At 40.8% G+C, this 22,250-nt stretch overlaps 1 protein-coding gene across 1 annotated transcript in view; it reads left to right on the forward strand.

The window, feature by feature from the left end:
• LOC132782165 (guanine nucleotide-binding protein subunit alpha-12) overlaps nucleotides 1-21,397 on the forward strand; it is a 40,893-nt gene extending 19,496 nt beyond the window's left edge. Inside the window, exons 3-4 of the mRNA XM_067461329.1 lie at nucleotides 14,308-14,358; nucleotides 19,127-21,397. Coding sequence (XP_067317430.1) covers nucleotides 14,308-14,358; nucleotides 19,127-19,696 — 621 coding nt within the window. The 3' untranslated portion in view covers nucleotides 19,697-21,397. The remainder of the gene's footprint in view (nucleotides 1-14,307; nucleotides 14,359-19,126) is intronic.
• Nucleotides 21,398-22,250: the final 853 nt, after the last annotated feature.

Below are 22,250 nucleotides of genomic sequence, written 5' to 3' on the forward strand. Positions count from 1 at the left end.
TCTTTGGATTGTGCCCTTCTCTTTCTATAAAGGAGTAATATTATAACCGTAAAGCTCAGTGGAAAATGCTATTTTTTTCCCCTCTCCTAAACCTTTATCTTATATGAAACAACTTTTCCAAAATGAAGAAATTCTCCAATCGCTTGTTACTGAATTGGGAAACTAGAGCTCTTCTTTCAAAGGTTCGGAGTATAACAGACTTAATGTGTTGTCGAAGGCATTCATGGCTGCCTGCATTGAGTTGCTGTGAGTTTTCCAGGCTGTCTGGCCATGTTCCAGAAGCATTCTCTCCTGATGTTTTGCCCACATCTATGGCAGGCATTCTCAGAGGTCTGTTGGAAACTAGGAAAATGGGGTTTATATATCTGTGGAATAATGTCCAGGGTGGAGAAGAACTCTCATCTGCTTGAGGCAGGTGTGAATGTTGCAATTGGCCACCTTGATTAGCACTGAATGGCTTTGCAGCTTTAAAGCCTGTCTGGTTGGTGCCTGGGGGGCATGTTTTGTTGCCAGGAAATAAAGAGGAACACTCAGGAACCGGGGAATTCCAGACAGGAAACAATCATGTACAGCTAAAACAAAGGATTCCCCCAGGCACCAACCAGCCAGGCTTTGAAGCTGCAAGGCTGTTGGATGCTAATCAAGGTGTACTGTGCTGTACTAATAATAAAATATATTGTATATACGTATAATATTGATAACAGAATTATAATGTAATACAATATAATACTAATAATAATACAATATAATAATTCTATATTATATATTACATGTACTATTAGTAATAATATTGCAGTATAGTTGTATGGTACAATATAATAATAAATAATACTATGCTAATAATATTTTATTTATTTATTTATTTATTATTCGAACTTATATGCTGCCACACCCCTGGGGTTCGGAGCGGCTTACAAGAGCAGCTAAAATCTAACACAATTTAAAAACAATTTAAAAACAGCAATATCAGAAATCAAAGGCCTGTCGAAACAGGTATATCCTACAATATAATATAATATATGTACATATATTGGTCATAATATTATAATACAATATAATACTAATAAAAATACAATATAATAATATAATTATTATACATTTTGTATTACATGTGATATTACTGATAATATTGCAGTATAGTGGTATAGTACAATATAATAATATATAGTACTAATGTTGTGCTATTCTAAAAATATAATATATTGTATGTACATATAACTTGTAAGCCGTTCTGAGTCCCCTTTGGAGTGAGAAGAGCCGGCATATAAATGTCATAAATAAATAATAAACAAATAAGGTGGTCAGTTGCAACATTCACACTTGCCTCAAACACACAAGAGTTCTTTCTCCCACCCTGGAAATTCCACAGATATATAAACCTCACTTGCCTAGTTTCTAACAGACCTCACAGCCTCTGAGGGCGCCTGCCATAGATGTGGGTGAAATGTCAGGAGAGAATGCTTCTGGAACATAGCCATGCAGCCCAGAAAACTCACAGCAAGCCAGAAACTCTGGCTTCTTTTGACTGTTTATCTTCACCATGTATCCATGTAATGCACTGCTTCTTGGAAAATCAAAGTCGAAATATGACCCAAAATATGACAAGGTTGGATCCCAGCAGCATTGTTGGCAGCATGAAGTTTGCTATTTGATCATGGCTTACTATCATTTGTCCATTCTATTTTGCAACTGATGTATCAAAGCTCTGGCTGTGAATCCTTGTGTGGGACCTTGGGTCTTTGTGTCCTGTGTGGGTGGATGCTGTCATAGTAGTCTTTTCTCTGCTTCCGCCTTTCTCCCCTGGAGCACACTAACGGGCTTCCTCCCATCTGTGTCCCTTGGTAAGTTTCTTTTCTTCCAGCAAGTCTTTGAGTGACAAAAGCTTCATTGTGTATTCCAGCTACATTTATCAGGTTTCTGTCCTTTTCTGATGGGAGGGGTGTGCATAGAGCTGCAGAATAGGAATTCTTTTATAATCAGTATGCGACTGCCTCCGGCATCCATATTTGTCTGCTTGCTTATTCGGAAGGAGTGTACTGTGTTGCTTTCTGTCGCTATCATATACAACTCCTAGTTTCTTGAACTTCTTTCCAGAGAGACTTGATAAGCAGAAAGTCTCTGGTATTTTGAACGGGCGGTATTTACTTCCCCATATTGTTGCCAGAATTATTTTGTAATGCTTTGCACAATGGTTCGTCAGAGCTGTGCATCTCCCTTCCTGGATAACCTATAAATCTGTGGAGAGGGGCTTTCAGAACTTCGGAATGGGAGGATTCATCATTCTAGGCAGCTCCTCTTGCCATAATTATCTTCCCCTTCCTGTTGTTGTTATGTCATTTATACTTTTGTCTTCCCCCCAAGTTGGGACTGAATCTGTCTTGCAGTATGTTTTGGCAGCCGCCAGAAGAGAGTTGTTGTATTTTGTTGTTGTTGAGGATTCCATTAAAATAACCCACAGCAAAAAAGGAATTGGGCAAAAATGTCTCCAGCTTAATACCGTATATACTCGAGTATAAACCAAACCGAATAATTTTAGCACAAGAAACCTAATTTTAGCACAAAAAACTGGGAAAACGTATTGACTCGAGTATAAGCTGAGGGTGGGAAATGCAGCAGCTACTGGTAAAGTTCAAAATAAAAATAGATACCAATAAAATTACATTAATTTAGCCATCAGTAGGTTCAGTGTTTTTGAGTCTTTATATAAATAAAAAATGTAATGTTAGTTTGTGGGATTAACAGAACTCAAAAACCACTGGGTGAATTGACACCAAATTTGGACACAATACACCTATCAGGCCAATGAGTGTCCATCACTCACAAAAACATTAGAAAACACAGCAAGAGAGACTTTAAAAGCCAAAAAACAAAACAAAAACCATTACAACGCATGCACAAAATCACATATATACACAAACACACATACACAAATATATACACACACATATATGCTTATATACACACACAAAACACATATACACAGAAAGAGGGAAGGAAGGAAGGGGAGAAGGAGGGAAAGAAGGAGGGAAAGAGGGAGAGAAGGAAATAAAAAGTGAAGGAAGGAAAGAGAGAGGGAAGGAAGGAGAAAAGGAACAAAAGAGAGAAAGAGGGAGGGAAGGAAGGAAGGAAGGAAAGAGAGAAGGAAGGATGGAACCAAAGAGCAAAGGAAGGAAGGAAAGAAACAGGTAGAGAAGGAATAAAGAAAATGAGAAATAAGAAGGAAAAGAAAAAGAGGGAAGGAAGCAGAAAAAGAAAGGAAAGAAAGAGGGAGGGAAGGTTTGGCCACAATCACTCCTAAAAACACTGAAAAACACAGCAGAAGAGACTTAAAAAGAAAAAAATACACACATATATACACACAAAAAACACATATACACAGACTGGGCCACAGCAACGCGTGGCAGGGGACGGCTAGTATTTACATAAAAATGTATTTTAAGATAAGACTATCCAACTCTGATTAAACCTTTATTCTAACCTACTTCAATGTAAAGGTGCTTATGTATCTTTCCAATGATAATAGAGAGTAGTAGTAGTAATTTTATTGATTAGCCCTTAGGCCATATCACAATAAGAAACAGAACAACAAGGCCTGACAAGACCTGATCACACTCCACGTAGTAAGTTAAAAGATAATAGAGAGTAAAATAATAAATGTAATAATAATAGAGTGAAATCATCAAAATGCAATAATAACAGTAATCATACAGTAAAACTGAATTCTTGACAGCAGAAGGTGTCACCCCAAAGGAGATTCATCAGAGAATGCAAGCTGTTTATGGTGATTGTGTTGATGTGAGTACTGTGCGTTGTTGGGCGAGGAAGTTTAAAGATGTGGAGGTGGGAACATCTGACTTGCGTGACAAACAAAGAGTTGGATGTTCTGTGATAGCAGCCACCAAGTTTCACAAGCAAAAGGTTGACAGATTGATTCAGGATGATTGTCGTATCACTCAGAGAGAAATTTCAAGCATAATCGGCATTTCACAAGAATGTGTGGGCCACATTATTGCTTTCCTTGGCTATTGGAAGATCTGTGCACGATAGGTTGCAGAAACAGTGTCGACTTCTTCTGTAACGGCTTCATCGTTGGCAGAAATGTATCCGATTGTCTGGTGATTATGTGGAAAAGTGCATAGTGGTAGTTAAAGAGCAGATTCTAAGGATTATTTCTGCGTTTGATTGATTAAAATATTCCCATCCAAACCCAAGTAACAAAGGTGGAGGCATCACTTTTCATTCAACCCTCGTATGTGTCTCTTGATAAACTCCCCCCTACACCTTCTAGGGGCCATGGGGACAGTTATAGCCCGGAAAAACCTACAGCAACCTAGTTATAGCCATGTTTGTCATGGGCTGACCTGTCTTAGATGAAGAAGGGCCTTGAGTGAGCCTTGCTCAGTTTGATCCTGTGGACTGCTTGGCATCCATAAAAATAAGTAATTTCCCAACAGTGTTCTTGAGAGAATTTACCTCCCTCTGGGTTTTGAGATTCAAATGCTTTCTATAAGGTTTAAATAACAGCTACCTTTGTGAGCAGCCTGTCCATCTCCATTAGGAAGTGTTGGCACATGATGTGAGAATGGAGGGAGGAAACCGCAGACCAAAGTCTTGCTGAGTCCAGGCCAAACAGTGGTAAAGCCATTAGCATAGTCTGCTCTTTTTTCAGTCTGGCAGGGGAAAATCCCTGATGCTTGCAGATAACACGCAGTCCAGTGGGAAGGTCTTGGCTTTTGATGAAACAATTTACACACGACTAGTCAGGAATTCATCTGGTGAACTTCAACAAATCTGTAATTGCAATGGATAGCCATTTTGTGGCAGGTATGCTTTCATGGCATCCATTGTATTGTCTCACTGTCAAAAGCAATTGTACGTAAGGAAAAATAAAACCTCAGATCACACTATTTCAGCTATAGAGGAAGTCAGTGGCAACCTGCCTCTAAACAAATAATAATAATAATAATAATAATAATAATAATAGTAATCTTTATTTAATACCCCGCCACCATCTCCCCACTGGGGACTCGGGGCGGCTTATATGAGGCCAAGCCCAACAGCATATTGCAATAAAGTAAAACCAAAACACAATAACAACACAGTAAAATACATACAACATATGAATACAAAAACGATAAAGCAAAATCATACACAGTAAAATAGCATAACATAACATAACATAACAATGAGCGGGCCGCATGCGCAAGATAAAACTAAGATACTAAAAATACTAAAATCAGGATGAGATCCTCCTTTCTCTCACCACCTTATCCTTCCTACCTTTCTCTCTTTCCTTCCTCCTTCCCTCCCTCGCTTCCTTACTTCCCTCTTTCTCCCTTCTTCTCTCCTTCCTTCCTTCCTTTCTACCCTTTCATCCTTCCTCTTTCCTCCTCCTTTCTCTTTCTCCTTCCTTCCTTCCTTCCTTCCTTCCTTCCTTCCATTCCCTTCCACCATTCATTCCTTCCACCCTCCTCTTCCTCCTTCCCTCTTTTTCCTTCCTTTTTTCCTCCTGGGCAATATTTAGAAGAAGAAGAAGAACTTTATTTTTCTACCCTGCCTCCATCTCCCTGAAGGGACTCAGAGCGACTTACATGGGGCCCAAGCCCAGGCAGAATACAATTAAAATAAAGCAATAACAATTAAAACAGCGTAAAACAACATAACAAAAATAGCTAGCAACAACAACAGCAGATTAATTTTGGAGGAGGGGAGGAAAACCACTACGTGAACTAGTTAAAAGATAAAGTGGTTTAGTAAGGTGGATAACAATGTATAACGGCATAGGAAATATCATGGAAACAGAGCAAATGAACAGGATCAGTTAATATAATACAGGACATCAGATTGGATGACAATTCAAGTCATGATACAAGCCATTTGTCATAGGAGTCATCAATCGAAAGCATGACGAAACATCCACGTCTTTAATTCCTTACAGAATGTGACTAGGGAGGGTGCCAGCCTAATCTCCCTGGGAAGGGAGTTCTAGAGACGGGGGGCCACCACCGAGAATGCTCTCTCTCTCGTCCCCACCAACCGTCCCTGAGACGGGCGGAAGCGAGAGAAGGGCAACCCCAGAAGATCTTAAGGACCATGTGGGCTTGTAAGGGAGGAGGCGGCTGTACAGATAGGCAGGTCCTGAACCGTTTAGAGCTTTATAGGGGACCGGAAACTTATCAGCAGCCAGTGGAACTGTTTAAACAGGAGGGTTGATCGCTCTCTGTAACTTGCTCCAGTTAACAATCTATTTAGCTGAGAGAAGGTGGAGAGGGAACATGAGAACCATGTTTCAAGATTTCAAAGGGTCTCCCATTGAGGAGGAGGAAGAAAACTGACTTTCTGCTGCTCTAGAGACCAGGGCACAAGGGAGCAATGGGTTCAAATGGCAGAGAAGGAGGTTCGACTGAAAAGATTAGGAAGAACTTCCTGAGAGTAAGAGCTGTTGGAGAGTGGCCTAGGCTGCCTCGAAGTGTGGTGGTGTCTCCTTCTCTGGAGGCTTTTTTGCAGAGGCTGTCTATCGGGAGTGCTTTGATTGTGCCTCCCTGTATGGCAGGGGGTTGGATTGGATGGCCCTTGGGGGTCTCTTGCAATGCTAGGATTCTTTATCAGGAGTGGGCAAAATGGGGTCTAAGGGATACACTTTGTCTCTCCCATCCACCATCTCATCCTGACCAAGACTAACCCTTTTGGGATCCAAATGTTTCCTGTCTTTCCTTCATTTTCTGCCTCCGAAACAGAAGAATAAGGAGAAGAAAGGGCAGGGAGGGGACTTGGGGAGAACCCCCTCCCTCCCAGGCCAACCACCTCACTCCAGCACGCCATGCAGCCCCCAAGTTAGAATGTTTGCCCATGCCTGCCTTAGATGGGTCTACATTGCCATATAATCCAGTTTCTGAATCCAGATTATCTGTTTTGAAATGTATTATACGAGTCTACACTGCCATATAATCCTAGTTCAAAGCAGATAATCTGGATTCAGAAACTGGATTATATGGCAGTGTAAGAGATGGGGCCTTAGAATTGTCATAAGTCTCAAACAATCTGAAGGCACACAATAACAATGTGTAGGCAGGGAAATGAAAAATGTCTGTGAATTTGTAAAGTTACTTGCAGTACTGGAAAACATTATGTACAGCCCTTGGCATGTTGTCTGGTAGGGTAATGAAAGAAATCAGTAAACTACTGATCACTGTGAGCAAGCTAGGACAGTTTAGTTTGCTGTTCTTTTTGTATTTATTTGGATGCAAAAAATACAACTATTATTCCAGATACATAGGAAGAGTTGTACTGTATTGAAATAAATTAGTCTAAAACAATTCATGTCTGTCATTCTCCCATTAGCCTAGGATTTACCTTATTTCTTTGAACTCTCTGTTCAGCTCAGACATATAGAGAACATCTTTCTGTTTACACAAATCTGTGATGTTTGGTGACAGTTGTATTGCTTTTACATCTGTCTTATTTACAACTGTCTAGTTGCTCCTGACACGATAAATAAATAAAAATCTAAGTGTTATTATTAGTTCTATTTCCCATTGAGCAACTGGAGAAGAAGAAAATATTTTGAATGCTTAGATGCCAGTATCAGTTCTGTAGATAATTCCCCAGATATCCAATACTTGAAAACTGCCCAATGTTGGTAGGAAAATGTCTTTGTCCAGCCTTTCCAGTTGATTCAGTGTTTGGTAACAAATCAGGAAAGTCATTGCATTTTCAGTTTGGCCACTAATCTTCATAAGTATCATTGTGGAGTGAAAAAGCGGAGTATAAATAAACATTATAATTATAATTATTTGACAAGGAAAAAAGATGGATGTGGCCCACAAATGGAACTTTGAGAAAGGAGACTGAGAACCCTGATTCTTGCAACCCAAGAACAAGTCATTAGAACCAATGCCATCAAAACCAGAATTGAAAAGTTCAAGGGTAGACTCTGCAAGGAAGCAGGTGAAACAATGGATCACATACTCAGATGCTGCAAGAAGATCGTGCAGATGGACTATAAGCAGAGGCATAATACCGTTGCTCAGATGATCCATTGGAAATTGTGCCACAAATACCATCTGCTTGTGAGAGAGAACTGGTGGGATCACAAGCCTGAAAAAGTTAATGGAAAATGAACATGTCAAAGTACTCTGGGAGTTTGAAATTCAGACTGACGAGAGTTTGGGAGCACAAGTCGCCTGATCTCATAATCGTGGAAAAAAACAAAGTAAAAGCAACTGGAAAAGCTGACATGCTAAACAAAAACTGGCACAAGCCAGTCAAGGTGGTCCCAGTGCTGATTGGCAACCTGGGTACAGTGCCTAAAGACCCTGGCCTGCACTTAAAAACAATCATAATTGACAAAATTACCATCTGTCAGCTGCAAAAGGCCACCCTATTTGGATCTGCACACATTATTCGTCAATACATTACACAGTCTTGGGAATTGTCCAATGTATGATCAAATACAAAAGCCAGCATAGTGATCCTGTTTACTGTGTACTCATCTAGTTGTGATGATGATGATGATGAGGATGATGAGGATGAAGAAGAAGAAGAAGAAGAAGAAGAAGAAGAAGAAGAAGAAGAAGAAGAAGAAGAAGAAAATGAACATGTCAAACTCATCTGGGACTTCCGAATTCAGACAGACAAGAATTTTGGAGCATAATACTTCTGACTTCATGATCGTGTTAAAAAACAAAGTATGGATTGTTGGTGTTACGATCCCAGATGACAGCAAGATTGAAGAGAAACAACTGGAAAAGGTGACACGATATGAGGATTTAAAGATCAAACTGCAAAGAATCTGGCACAAGCCAGTCAAGGTGGTCCCAGCGGTGATGGGCACACTGGGTGCAGTGCCTAAAGACCTTGGCCTGCACTTAAACACAATCGGCGCTGACAAAATTACCACCTGTCAAATGCAAAAGGCCACCCTACTCTACATGCACACACTTGGGAAGTGTCTGATGTGTGATCCAGCATAGTGATCTTGTTTGATGTATATAATAATAATAATAATAATAATAATAATAATAATAATAATAGTAGTAGTAGTAATAATCATAATAAATTAACTTGGTCTGTAGTTCCATGTTTCACAAAGGTCATCATGAACCCCCCCCCCCCCATTTTATGTGAAACAACTGTGTGATTGATTTCACTATTTGTGTGTGCATTTGCATGTGTGTACGAAAGGCATCCAGAAACATCTTTTAAGGGGTGTTCTCCTTGAGAAGGTGGAAAATGTTGCTTTGAGTAATACATTAGTGACACTTTTCAAATGTCTTCTCTGATGGCAACATTGATTCCTGCAGTTGAGACTGTAGCTGATCTGTGCTTCATTTGGCTTAACTCCTGAACAAACTGTCAGTATGTGTCCTAAGAGGATAACTTGCCCTACCGCATCCCCAAAGAAACTAACTGAGCTTCATTTATTCATTTGAGTCTGGCAACTAAACCTAGAAAATTTCTAGCAGGAAAGAAATTGCACATAACAGATTGCATTATGTGGCGTGTTTGATCATAGGATCCTAGTAGCCAGGACTCCTTTCCAGCCACACTGTTAGCCCAACAGAAAAAAAATGCCGCTCTCTTGGGTACAGCCAAGATCCTATTTTTCAGTGTCATTTTTAAGGGACCTTTAAGTTGTGTTGCTTCTGGTAACAACCCCATAAAATCTCACTTGTACGTAGCAGCCTAGAAACACTTCTGACCAGAGGGAGGGCTGTATTTGAAGCGTAGGGAAGTGAAACTGTGGGTATTCGATCTGCAAAAAATGTTGTACTTTTGGAAAATTGAAATCTCCATCTTCTCTTTTCCCAGCTATACATCCCCCAAGAGGAAAGGAGGAAGGAAAAAGAGGAGGGAGGGAGGAAGAGAAGGATGGGAGGGAGGATGGGAGGAAGGGTAGAAGGGAATGGAGGGAGGGAAGAGAGAAGGAAGGAAAGAAGGAAGGAAGTAGAAAGAGAGAGAGAAGGAAGGAGGAAAGAGGGAAGGACGAAAGGGTGGAAGGGAAGGAAGGAAGGAGGAAGAGAGAAGTAAGGAAGGGAATGAGGAAGAAAAGAGAGAAGGAAGGAAGGAAGGATAGTGTGCTGAGAGAGAGGAAGGCCTGAGAAAAGAGCCAAAGTGGCCACATCCGGTCCCCATGCCTGGGTTTGCCCATACCAGATCTATAGGAAGATGTTTTAATTATGCTCAAAATGATCAAGAATTCAAGTGTGAAATTTGTGCAATGAGTGTAGTTTTTCTGGCAGAAACACATTTAATTGTATTTGTGTGTAGACGTATTGCTAGGGAGCACTTATCTTGCGGCTGCTTTGTACACAAAGAAATAAAACCGACTGTCAATTGCATGTGTTGTTTTTCTCAACTATTATAGTGGGAAAATATAGGAGTTGCAGTATTGTCGAAGGCTTTCATGGCCAGAATCACTGGGTTGTTGTAGGATTTTTTTGGGCTGTATGGCCATGTTCTAGAGGCATTCTCTCCTGACGTTTCACCTGCATCTATGGCAAGCATCCTCAGAGGTAGTGAGGTCTGTTGGAACTAGGAAAATGGGTTTATATATCTGTGTAACAGCAGAGGGAAAACAATCAGGGACATCTAATCACCTCTCAACAAAAGATTGCTCCAGGCACTGCCAGGCCATCAAATGCTAAACAAGGTGGTCAGTTGAAACATTCACACCTAGCTCCAGCAGACAAGAGTTCTTTGTCCTACCCTGGTCTTTCCACAGATATATAAACCCTTTTTCCTAGTTCCAACAGACCTCATTACCTCTGAGGATGCTTGCCATAGATGCAGCCGAAACGTCAGGAGAGAATGCCTCTAGAACATGGCCATATAGCCTTAAAAAAACCTACAACAACCGAGTTGCAGTATTTCTAGCATCCGTGTTCTCATGCAAGTGTCCTCATTGGGTGCTTTTCGGTGTGGCTTCTGTTAACTTTGTGCAGTTGTTTTCAACATAAAATGCACCAAAGAAGAAACTGTTTCCTTTTAAGTGTCGGAAATGAAGATGTCATAAATGTCCCCATAGTCAGCCTTTCAAGACCAGCACAGTAAGAATGCACAGTGTAGACCAGCTATAAACAAACAAAACAAAAAACCCAGATATGAAGTTCAGAGTAATGCTGAAATGTGGGAGCTGACTTTTTCTAAGCCAGTATACTGTTTGTTCCTTTTGCTGCGCGCTTCCATTCCCAGATGTGGAGTGACTCATGGCTGCCTCTCAACAATGGGAACAGCGCCTCCCATTCGGTCCTAGTTGGCAAAACTGACTCAGAGGATATCGAGCATTAGAGGAGGGGGCACTCCGAGCAGAAATTAATCATCTGCTTTTTTTTTCTGTTAACTCTTTGAGTAGATGGAACAAGAATTGTAGGACAAAATCAGGTTTCAGTTTGAAACTGGGCAGTGTATTGTCGAAGGCTTTCATGGCCGGAATCACTGGGCCATGACAACAACCCACTGGGCAGTGTGTTTGTCTCAGAAGGAATAATCAAAACATAGCCTCTGCAATTGAAAAAAAAGATAACAGACTTAGCACAAGGATATTTGAGACTTCCTTCTTGTTATCCCTTGTTGGTACTGTTTGTTTAGTATTGGAGACATTTAAAACCTGTTGAAAGATTACATTATGCCATTGTTTCAAATCTGAAACTTTTAAGTCCGATCTAAATTTGTTGAATTCTGGAATGTATTGGAATTTGTCAATCCAGTTTCCCAGAATTGTGGTTCTCTAGTACATTTGTAACATACATAGGATCTAGCTTTTCACATGTGATAACCTGAGAGGACCACCCTTGGTACAATGCAATGCTGGACTTATGTTATTCCCAACAGTTCCCTAAGGCAATGATGTTTGTGAAGTGAATGTATTGAAATGGATAGTACAGGATCCAAGTGAGCATCAGGTTTGTACACCGCTGTATGTTGTACACCGCTGTGAGTATGTTGTACACTGCTGTGAGTCGCCCCCGGGCTGAGAACAGCGGTATATAAGCAAAGTAAATAAATAAATACATAAATAAATAAATAAATTTGTCGTACCCCCATTTAATAATAATAATAATCATAATCATAATAATCATAGAATCAAAGAGTTGGAAGAGACCTCATGGGCCATCCAGTCCAACCCCCTGCTAAGAAGCAGGAATATTGCATTCAAATCACCCCTGACAGATGGACATCCAGCCTCTGTTTATAAGCATCCAAAGAAGGAGCCTCCACCACACTCCAGGGCAGAGAGTTCCACTGCTGAACGGCTCTCACAGTCAGGAAGTTCTTCCTCATGTTCAGATGGAATCTCCTCTTTTGTAGTTTGAAGCCATTGTTCCGCGTCCTAGTCTCCAGGGAAGCAGAAAACAAGCTTGCTCCCTCCTCCTCCCTGTGGCTTCCTCTCACATATTTATACATGGCTATCATATCTCCTCTCAGGCTTCTCTTCTTCAGCCTAAACATGCCCAGCTCCTTAAGCCGCTCCTCATAGGGCTTGTTTTTTATTTGTACCCCACTACCATCTCCCCAAGGGACTCGGTGCGGCTTACATGAGGCCAAGCCCGAAGTACATCAAACAACATCAATAACACAACATTAATAAACAATCAATAAAATACAAATCATATAAATCACATAACAAAAACAACAATCAATAATGACATATTAAAAATGGCCGGGCCAAATGTAATAGATTAACATTGAAAATATGCTGACGTGAACAGGTAAAATGTAACTGGGATGGGAATTTTCAGAGAGAAATGAGGGAACACAATCCATCCTAAGTCAGTATTAAAGTGCATTATGAGGGCATATTGCTGAGAGTTCTCCTTATTCTGGGAAGGTACATTGGAACAACTCTTTAACTCTTTCATGGGTGCTTCAGGCATATTTGAAATATGTCTGTTCTTCTACTTCTGGACATAACAAGGATTGTATTAATTACTAGCTATCCGCTGCCATGTGTTGCTCTGGCCCAGTCTGTCTATATGTGTTTTGTGTGTGTGTGTGCATGTGTATATGTATATATATGTGGTTTTGCACATGCACTGTAATGTATTCTTTATTTTTTTTCTTTTTAACTCTTTTCTGCTGTGTTTTTCAGTGTTTTTATGAGTGATGGTCACTCCTTGGCCTGAGAGGTGAATAGTGTCCAAAATTGGTGTCAGTTCGTCCAGTGGTTTTTGAGTTATGTTAATCCCACAAACAAACATTACATTTTTATTTATTTATGTGGTTTTGCACATACGTTGTAGTGTATTCTTTATTATATATTTTTGCTTTTTAAGTTTCTGCTGTGGTTTTGCACATGCACTGTAATGTATTCTTTATTTTTTTCTTTTTAACTCTTTTCTGCTGTGTTTTTCAGTGTTTTTATGAGTGATGGTCACTCCTTGGCCTGAGAGGTGAATAGTGTCCAAAATTGGTGTCAGTTCGTCCAGTGGTTTTTGAGTTATGTTAATCCCACAAACAAACATTACATTTTTATTTATTTATGTGGTTTTGCACATACGTTGTAGTGTATTCTTTATTATATATTTTTGCTTTTTAAGTTTCTGCTTTGTTATTCAGTGTTTTTATGGTCACTCCTTGGCCTGGTAGGTGTTTTTTGTCCAAATTTGGTGTCAATTCATCCAGTGGTTTTTGAGTTACGTTAATCCCACAAACGAACATTACATTTTTATTTATATAGATGTGAGAAACAATGTTAAAGTTGTTTGTCTTTCTTTTAGACTGGAAATAAGTTAGTGTATATTCTGCTCAAATGTGTGCAGCTATGTTGCATGTGTATGTGTTTCCATAGATTAGTGGTTCCCAAACTTTTTTTGACCCGGGACCACTCTCCAACATTAGTACCAAAAGGGTTACAAATCAGTTTTTGGTCAACTTTAGATTCAGTTAGTTGGGTGCTGATTCAGAACATTGCATGAAATAGACCACATCAGCTCTAGTTTCTGATACAGAACACCCAGTAGTCACCATCTACTCGCTCACAGAAAACCATATTTAGCATCCTAGAGCTGATGTGGTCTATCCCAGAGTGTGGTGGAAGCTCCTTCCTTGGAGGTTTATCATCTGAAGTATCCATTGTCTTCTATTCTATCATCTTTTTATGATTTTATTAGAAAGATTTCATGGTTATAGAATGGTATATTTTTCCTGTATCCTTGCTATTCAAGCAACTTTTTGTTCAGAACTTCGGATAAATATCAGGAGAGTGTGGTGAACAAATACACCTTTCTGCGTTTTCAACAAGATTTGGGCTTTGTAAACTTACTCCAAAAATAGCATTAAGCCACACATATTCCCTTCTCTCAACAGGGTGAATCAGTGAAATATTTCCTGGATAATCTGGACCGGATTGGACAGTTGGTAAGTTTTAATTGTTTTCCTAGCCACATTCTATCCGTGGTATTTGTGTCCCTCCTGTATGTGTTTTCCCTCTGATGTCTAAGTTGGGTTGATCTAGATCAGGAGTCCTCAAACTTTTTAAACAGAGGATCAGGTCACAGTCCCTCAAACTGTTGGAGGGCTGGATTATAATTTGAAAAAAACATGAATGAATTCCTATGGACACTGCGCATATCTTATTTGTAGTGCAAAAACACTTCGAAACAATACAATAATTAAAATGAAGAACAACTTTAACAAATATAAACATATTAGTATTTCAATTGGAAGTGTGGGTGTGCTTTTGGCTGATGAGATAGGGTTGTTGTTGTTGTTGTTGTTGTTGTTGTGTGTTTTCAAGTCGTTTCAGACTTAGGTTGACCCTGAGCGAGGGCCAGGTAAATGACCTTCGAGGGCCGTATCTGGCCCTCGGGCCTTAGTTTAAGGACCCCTGATCTAGATGTTGACTTAGATCAGTGGTTCTCAACCTGTGGGTCCCCAGGTGCTTTGACCTTCAACTCCCAGAAATTCTAACAGTTGGTAAACTGGCTGAGATTTCTGGGAGTTGGAGGCCAAAACACCTGGGGACCCACAGGTTGAGAACCACTGCTTTAGACAGTTCTTCCTCTGTGCATGAGGCAGGGCATAGTGGACAAGCATACAGATGCAGAGTTGTTTGTTCTGCTCCACAGTCGAACAAGGTGGAGGATTCTTCTAGGTAGTGCCATTTTGCCAGGTCTTTTGATCTGCCCATTCCACTTCTGAGTCTCTTCAGGGACTTCCAAGTCTAAGTTAGGTTGATCCAGGTGTTGACTTAGAGCAGTGATTGTCAACCTGTGGGTCCCCAGATGTTTTGGCCTTCAACTCCCAGAAATCCTAACAGCTGGTAAACTGGATGGGATTTCTGGGAGTTGTAGGCCAAAACACCGGGGGACCCACAGGATGAGAACCACTGACTTAGAAGGGAAACTTTAAACCAGGGGTCCTCAAACTAAGACCTGGGGGCCGGATACGGCCCTCCAAGGTCATTTACCTGGCCCTCACTCAGTGTCAAGTCTGAAATGACTTGAAAGCACACACCACAACAACAACAACAATCCTATCTCATCGACCAAAATCAGGTCCACACTTCCCATTAAAATACTAATAAGTTAATATTTGTTAAAATTGTTCTTCATTGTAATTATTGTATTGTTTTAAAGCAGTGGTTCTCAACCTGTGGGTCCCCAGATGTTTTTGGCCTTCAACTCCCAGAAATCCTAATAGCCGCTAAACTGGCTGGGATTTCTGGGAATTGTAGGCCAAAGTCATCTGGGGACCCCAGGTTGAGAACCACTGTTTTAAAGTGTTTTCTTGCAGTGCAAATAAGGTGTGCATAGGAATTCATTCATGTTTTTTTTTTTCAAATTGTAATCCGGCCCTCCAACAGTTTGAGGGACTATGACCTGGCCCTCTGTTTAAAAAGTTTGAGGACCCCTGCTTTAAACAGAATGAAAAACTGATTACTATCTACTGCTATTCTTTTTTAAATTATTTCCAGTTTTATTTACTTTCTGGGGAAAATCTAAATGCAGATTTCTTTTTTTCAAAACATGCTATATAAAGCGAGAAGTTTTCGTATTTGCGAATGTTAGAATAAAACAAATGTGTGACAGAGAAGAATAGGCAATGTGAATATATAGACCACCAAGTAATAGAATCTGAATTGTCAGGTTGCACTTACAGTTACATATAAGCATAGGGCAGTGGTTCTCAACCTGGGGTCCCCAGATGTTTTTGACCCTCAACTCCCAGAAATCCTAACAGCTGGTACACTAGCTAGGATTTCTGGGAGTTGTAGGCCATAAACATCTGGGGACCCCAGGTTGAGAACCACTGGCATAGGGTAACATATCCATTTACTGAAACGTAAGTCTATTATCAGTTATTAGAATACAATGTGCTTTTTCAGTGCTGTTGTTTTACTGGTGAGTGGGTGCATTTCCCCTGGACCCAGAGATGATCTACAAGAGAGGTTCTCAACTTGTGGGTCCCCAGGTGTTTTGGCCTACAACCCCCAAGAGATCCCAGCCAGTTTGCCAGCTGTTAGGATTTCTGGGAGCTGAAGGCCGAAACACCTGGAGACCCACAGGTTGAGAACCACTGATCTAGAAAATAGCCTTACACCAGTGGTTCTCAACCTGGAGTCCCCAGATGCTTTTGGCCTACAACTCCCAGAAATCCCAGCCACTTTACCAGCTGTTAGGATTTCTGGGAGTTGAAGGCCAAAAACATCTGAGAACCCCAGGTTGAGAATCACTGCCTTACACAGTCATTTAGTAGCAATGAAACTTGCCCAGTACCTGCAGCAGTGAAACTCACAAGGCTTAGCTTATCAGAAATGCCAGATTTTATTGCATATGTCGCAAGCCTGCTACACAGAACTTCAAAGGATATGCTCTTGATACTGAAAAGGCTTGTAAACCTTTCAGATGCCTCCAAATTGGGTTTGCTTGGGGCTGTTTAATGGAGTGCAAACATACTGAATGAGAGTGAGCTATTTTTGTGTAGCAAAGGAGTTAGTTGCAGATGACGCTTTTGTTTCTTCTCTCCCACTTCATACTTTTTGCCACAACACATCTTGGCTTGAACTCCCTGGAGGCAGCTAATTTTTTATTGTTATTTTATTCAGTTCTTGTGGGTTTTTTCGTGCTATATGGCCATGTTCTAGAGGCATTTCTCCTGACGTTTCGCCTGCATCTATGGCAAGGATGCTTGCCATAGATGCAGGCGAAACGTCAGGAGAAATGCCTCTAGAACATGGCCATATAGCCCGAAAAAACCCACAAGAACTGAGTGATTCCGGCCATGAAAGCCTTCGACAATGTTATTTTATTGTTTTTTCCCCACTCCCACCCTCCCATACTTGTAAATGCAATTGATACAGCAAACAACAGAAATTACATTTGAAATATCAATCTCAGTCTTAATTTTTTCCACCCAGTCTCTAAATAATTCCTAACTGGTTCCCACATCCTCTTAATTATTGTAACCTTCTCTGTGTAGCCTGACATGGTGGTTGTGAGAGTGGTCCAGCATTTCTGTGTTCTCTAGTAATATGCTCTGTCCAGGTTGGTTCATCAGCTGCTCTTCTATGGCTGACTTCTCTGGTTGAATTAGTCTGCAGTGTCTTCCATGTTCCTTGATTCGTGTTTGGGCATTGCTGCACTTGGTGGTCCCTATTCTGGACCACTCTAACAACTACCATGTCAGACAACACAGAGAAGCCATTGAAATCCACAAGCATGTGGACAAATTTCAACAGAAAGGAAGAAACCATGAAAATGAACAAAATCTCGCTACCAGTATTAAAAAAAAAAAACCTCTTAAATCATAACAGTAAATAAAGAACAACACTGAAAAACAGTGGAACTCCAGACAAGAAACAATCAGGGACAGTTAATCACCTCTCAAACAAAAAGATTCCCCCAGCCAGTAAGAAGCCACACCTTGAAAGTGCTAGGCCATTAAATGCTAATCTAGGTGGTCAGTTGAAACATTGACACCTAGCTCCAACAGAGAAAAGTTCTTTCTCCCACCCTGGACTTTCCACAGATATATAAACCCAATTTTCCTAGTTTCCAACAGGCCTGACAACCTCTGAGGAGGCTTCCATAGATGCAGGCAAAAATTCAGGAGATAATGCTTCTGGAACATGGCCAGACAGCCTGAAAAACTTACAACACATTTCATAGAATCATAGAATCATAGAATCAAAGAGTTGGAAGAGACCTCATGGGCCATCCAGTCCAACCCCATTCTGCCAAGAAGCAGGAATATTGCATTCAAATCACCCCTGACAAATGGCCATCCAGCCTCTGCTTAAAAGCTTCCAAAGAAGGAGCCTCCACCACACTCCGGGGCAGAGAGTTCCACTGCTGAACGGCTCTCACAGTCAGGAAGTTCTTCCTAATGTTCAGATGGAATCTGAACATTCTCAATTTTCTAATTTTTTTTCCCTCCATCTGAAAATTTTCCATCTTATAGTCCAGCTTTGAATCCAATTTCCTGATCCTATCCTATTCTGAATTTCTTTTTGTTCTACAGGGTTTCCATCTACTGTATACAAGTCCTCCACTCATCTTTTCTCTCTCCTTTCAATCAATCTCCAGTTTTATTTATTTATTTATTTATTTTAATTTTTTATTTATTTATTTATTTATTTATTTACAGCTTTTATATTCCGCCCTTCTCACCCCGCAGGGGACTCAGGGCAGAGTACAGTGTACACATATATGGCAAACATTCAATGCCAATTTTTGACATACAAGCCTATACAGACATAGAGGCTATCTAACTTTTTCTGGCCGCCAGGGAAACTGTCGCTTTCATCGTCCATCTGCAACACTGATGAAGCACTTCTGCATTCCACTGGAATGCTTTGCTGGAGTCTTTTTTATGGCCTCATAAATCAGTTAATTTAGCCTCCCCACACTTTAAGGTGGTACCTAATTTTCCTACTTGACAGATGTAACTGTCTTTCGGGTTGCAAAGGTCGACAACAGGCTACACACAATTGGTTGGAAACCCACTCCAACCCGGGCTGGCTTCGAACTCATGACCTTTTGGTCAGAGTGATCTTAATGCAGCTGATACTCAGCCAGCTGTGCCACAATCCCGGTGCCTATAATTTCATCATTATTCCTGGAGCCAGCTATTGATCCATTTTTTATCCATGATGTCTCCCTACTTCCCTCTTCTCTTTCTGCAGAACTATTTCCCCAGCAAGCAAGACATCTTGCTCGCGAGAAAGGCCACCAAGGGGATTGTGGAGCACGATTTCGTCATCAAGAAGATTCCTTTCAAGATGGTCGACGTGGGCGGACAGCGGTCTCAGCGGCAAAAGTGGTTCCAGTGCTTCGATGGGATCACCTCGATCTTGTTCATGGTCTCCTCGAGCGAATACGATCAGGTCCTGATGGAAGACCGGCGCACAAACCGACTCGTGGAGTCCATGAACATCTTTGAGACCATTGTGAACAACAAGCTCTTTTTCAACGTCTCCATCATTCTCTTCCTGAACAAAATGGACCTTCTGGTGGAGAAAGTGAAGACTGTCAGCATTAAGAAGTACTTTGGAGACTTCAAGGGTGACCCGCACCGTCTGGAGGACGTCCAGCGTTACCTGGTGCAGTGTTTTGATCGGAAGCGGAGGAATCGCAGCAAGCCCCTTTTCCATCACTTCACCACCGCCATAGACACTGAAAACATCCGCTTTGTCTTTCACGCTGTCAAGGATACAATCCTTCAGGAAAACCTTAAAGATATCATGTTGCAGTGAAAGAAGGTTCACTTTTTTCCTGGCAGCCAAGCCTAGCTGTAGACCCAGCTTATTTTGGTTCTAGTGTTGGATTTTTAAAAAAGATCCTAACCATTTGTTTGTCTCAAGAAAACGACAAAATAGCCAGTCTAGATAAACGAGCAACGGGCAGAAGGGACTGTGAAAGCGCAAACTAGCTACTGAATCGCTTAACTAAAACACTACTGAAAAAAAAGTGGCTGTTAGAAGTTCAGTGCCTTCTTCTGAATCACACTATTGTATTCTGCCTTCCGAAAAGAAAACTCTAACTTTGGAGAAAAACGTGTAAAGTAATTTGTGATTATAATTAATGTTATTTAATGGTGCCAAAATCTGATGCCATACTGCCTGTCTCCCCACATTAGTATTTTTTTTTTTAACGAACCCAATCATGTATTCCAATTCTCTTGACTGAGACTTCTTTTTGGAAAATGCATTGTAATCCTGAGATCCAACGCTCGGGTTTGGTGCGTACAAAATTATCCGCCAGTATTCAGATTAGGTTTGAAAATCTCTGCAGTTTCCCTCGAATTGGAGGTTCAGAACTGCAAAACTGACTTTGCTGGTTGTACAAACTGGTTTTTTTTTAGGGATTCTGATCCAAAAGGGTGGAAATTCAAAGTCTGAGTTGGTGCAACACAAGGCTTTACTTTGCACTACATGTATAGTATCCGTTGCATTGTGGAATTTCAACGTGAGCCCACTATGCACAATCTTAATATTCTCATCGGACATCTTCAGTCTTCTAACCTACAGCTGGAACTATTTGGAAATGTCCTCTCAACTAAACAATGTTTTCAGTCTCAGATATGAAAGTTGACCCTACTCTTTGGGCAGTTTGGTTCATCAGTGGCTTTTCGTCACGTCAAGGCAAAACACTACTCATTTTGAACTGAAATGCCTTACTTTCAATTAATTGTTAGTATCTGGTGCCAGATTTGTATCAACCTATGAATATACATTGAGAATCTTGTAAACTGACAAGTTCTAGCTGGCCCCTTTAAGGGTGCCACAAAATTATGTGTACGTTTGCAAGAGGCTGTGAGTAATGTTGATGTGAGCCTTTCTTTTTTTTAAGTTTCCTACATTGAACTTAACTATGGGTGCCTTTTCTGTGTGTACAAATATTTCACACTACGACGTCTGTATTAACCAAAACAGTGGCCTACCTTTTCAGTGCTAATAGTCTTCATTCAGGGATCCTGTTCAACATAAGGAAGTTTACTGTGACATTGGTACATTACTTGTTGTAATAGAACACAAAGGGCTTAGATTTTGTATCGCGTTATCGGAACGCTTTCGTTTATGCTGTTTGTGCCATTTGATGACAGTCGTATCATGGATTCCAAGCATGTCTTGGGTCTTCTGCGTGGACAAATCCTAGAATGTTTTTTCTCTGTGTGGAATACTTAAATGTATATATGCATGCTTTTGTATGTGTACCATACATTCTGAAACGGAAACTGGCACAAATCTTGCTTTCCTGCAATTCCAGACTTTTCCAACTTTCAAGGTTACATTACACTCAAGAACTTACATAGTGTAGTTTTCTAAGGACCAACTACCATTCCCACTTCTGGGTCTAGTCAAGAATCCAATATTCCCACTCTACCACGTATATGCTAATATGTCGAAATAGTATTGAAGTTTATAGTATCTATTAAAGGATGAACGGGAATGTAATTCACTTATGGCTGTTGATCACTATAATCACTGGAATTCTTTGTGGCTTTTTTCTCCCTCTTAAGAATCCATATCTGGCATCAACAATTTATTTTATTTTGTGTCAAAAGGATTTCATAACTCAGTATAAATTGATAAAATAGAGAGAGCACAAGCAGCTAAATAATTTTAGACCAAAAACGGGCAACAGCAACCACATTTAGACCAGTGGTTCTCAACCTGTGGGTCCCCAGATGTTTTGGCCTTCAACTCCCAGAAAGCCTAACAGCTGGTAAACTGGCTGGGATTTCTGGGAGTTGTAGACCAAAACACCTAGGAACCTACAGGTTGAGAACCACTGCTTCTTCCTCTGTACATGAGGCAGTGCATTGGGGCAAGCATGCAGATGCAGAGTTGTTTGTTTTGCTCCAAAGTCGCACAAGGTGGAGGATTTCTCTAGGTCAGTGGTTCTCAACCTTGGGTACCCAGATGTTTTTGTCCTACAACTCCCAGAAATCCCAGCCAGTTTACCACCTGTTAGGATTTCTGGGAGTTGAAGGCCAAAAACATCTGGGGACTCCAGGTTGAGAACCATTGGTCTAAGTTGTGCGATTTTGCCAGGTTGTCTTTTGATCTGCCCATTCCACTTGGACTTCCAAGTTGCCTGTTCTTGGTTTGCCCCAGAGACCCTTGTGGGGAGCTATCCAGTTGGGATTGCCTGGTTTAGCTGCTGTTGCTGGAGGAACATTTAGAGGAGTGGTGGTTCTCATGAAGCTTTCCCTTGATTTAAGTCTACTGGGAGGAGGCTGATAGCGATGCAGTGAGTGGCTGTCACAGTGTTTAGCCTTATTTCTAACACAAAAAGAGCCTCCCC

This window comes from Anolis sagrei, chromosome Y (genome assembly GCF_037176765.1).
Source record: "Anolis sagrei isolate rAnoSag1 chromosome Y, rAnoSag1.mat, whole genome shotgun sequence".
Classification (NCBI taxonomy): domain Eukaryota; kingdom Metazoa; phylum Chordata; class Lepidosauria; order Squamata; family Dactyloidae; genus Anolis; species Anolis sagrei.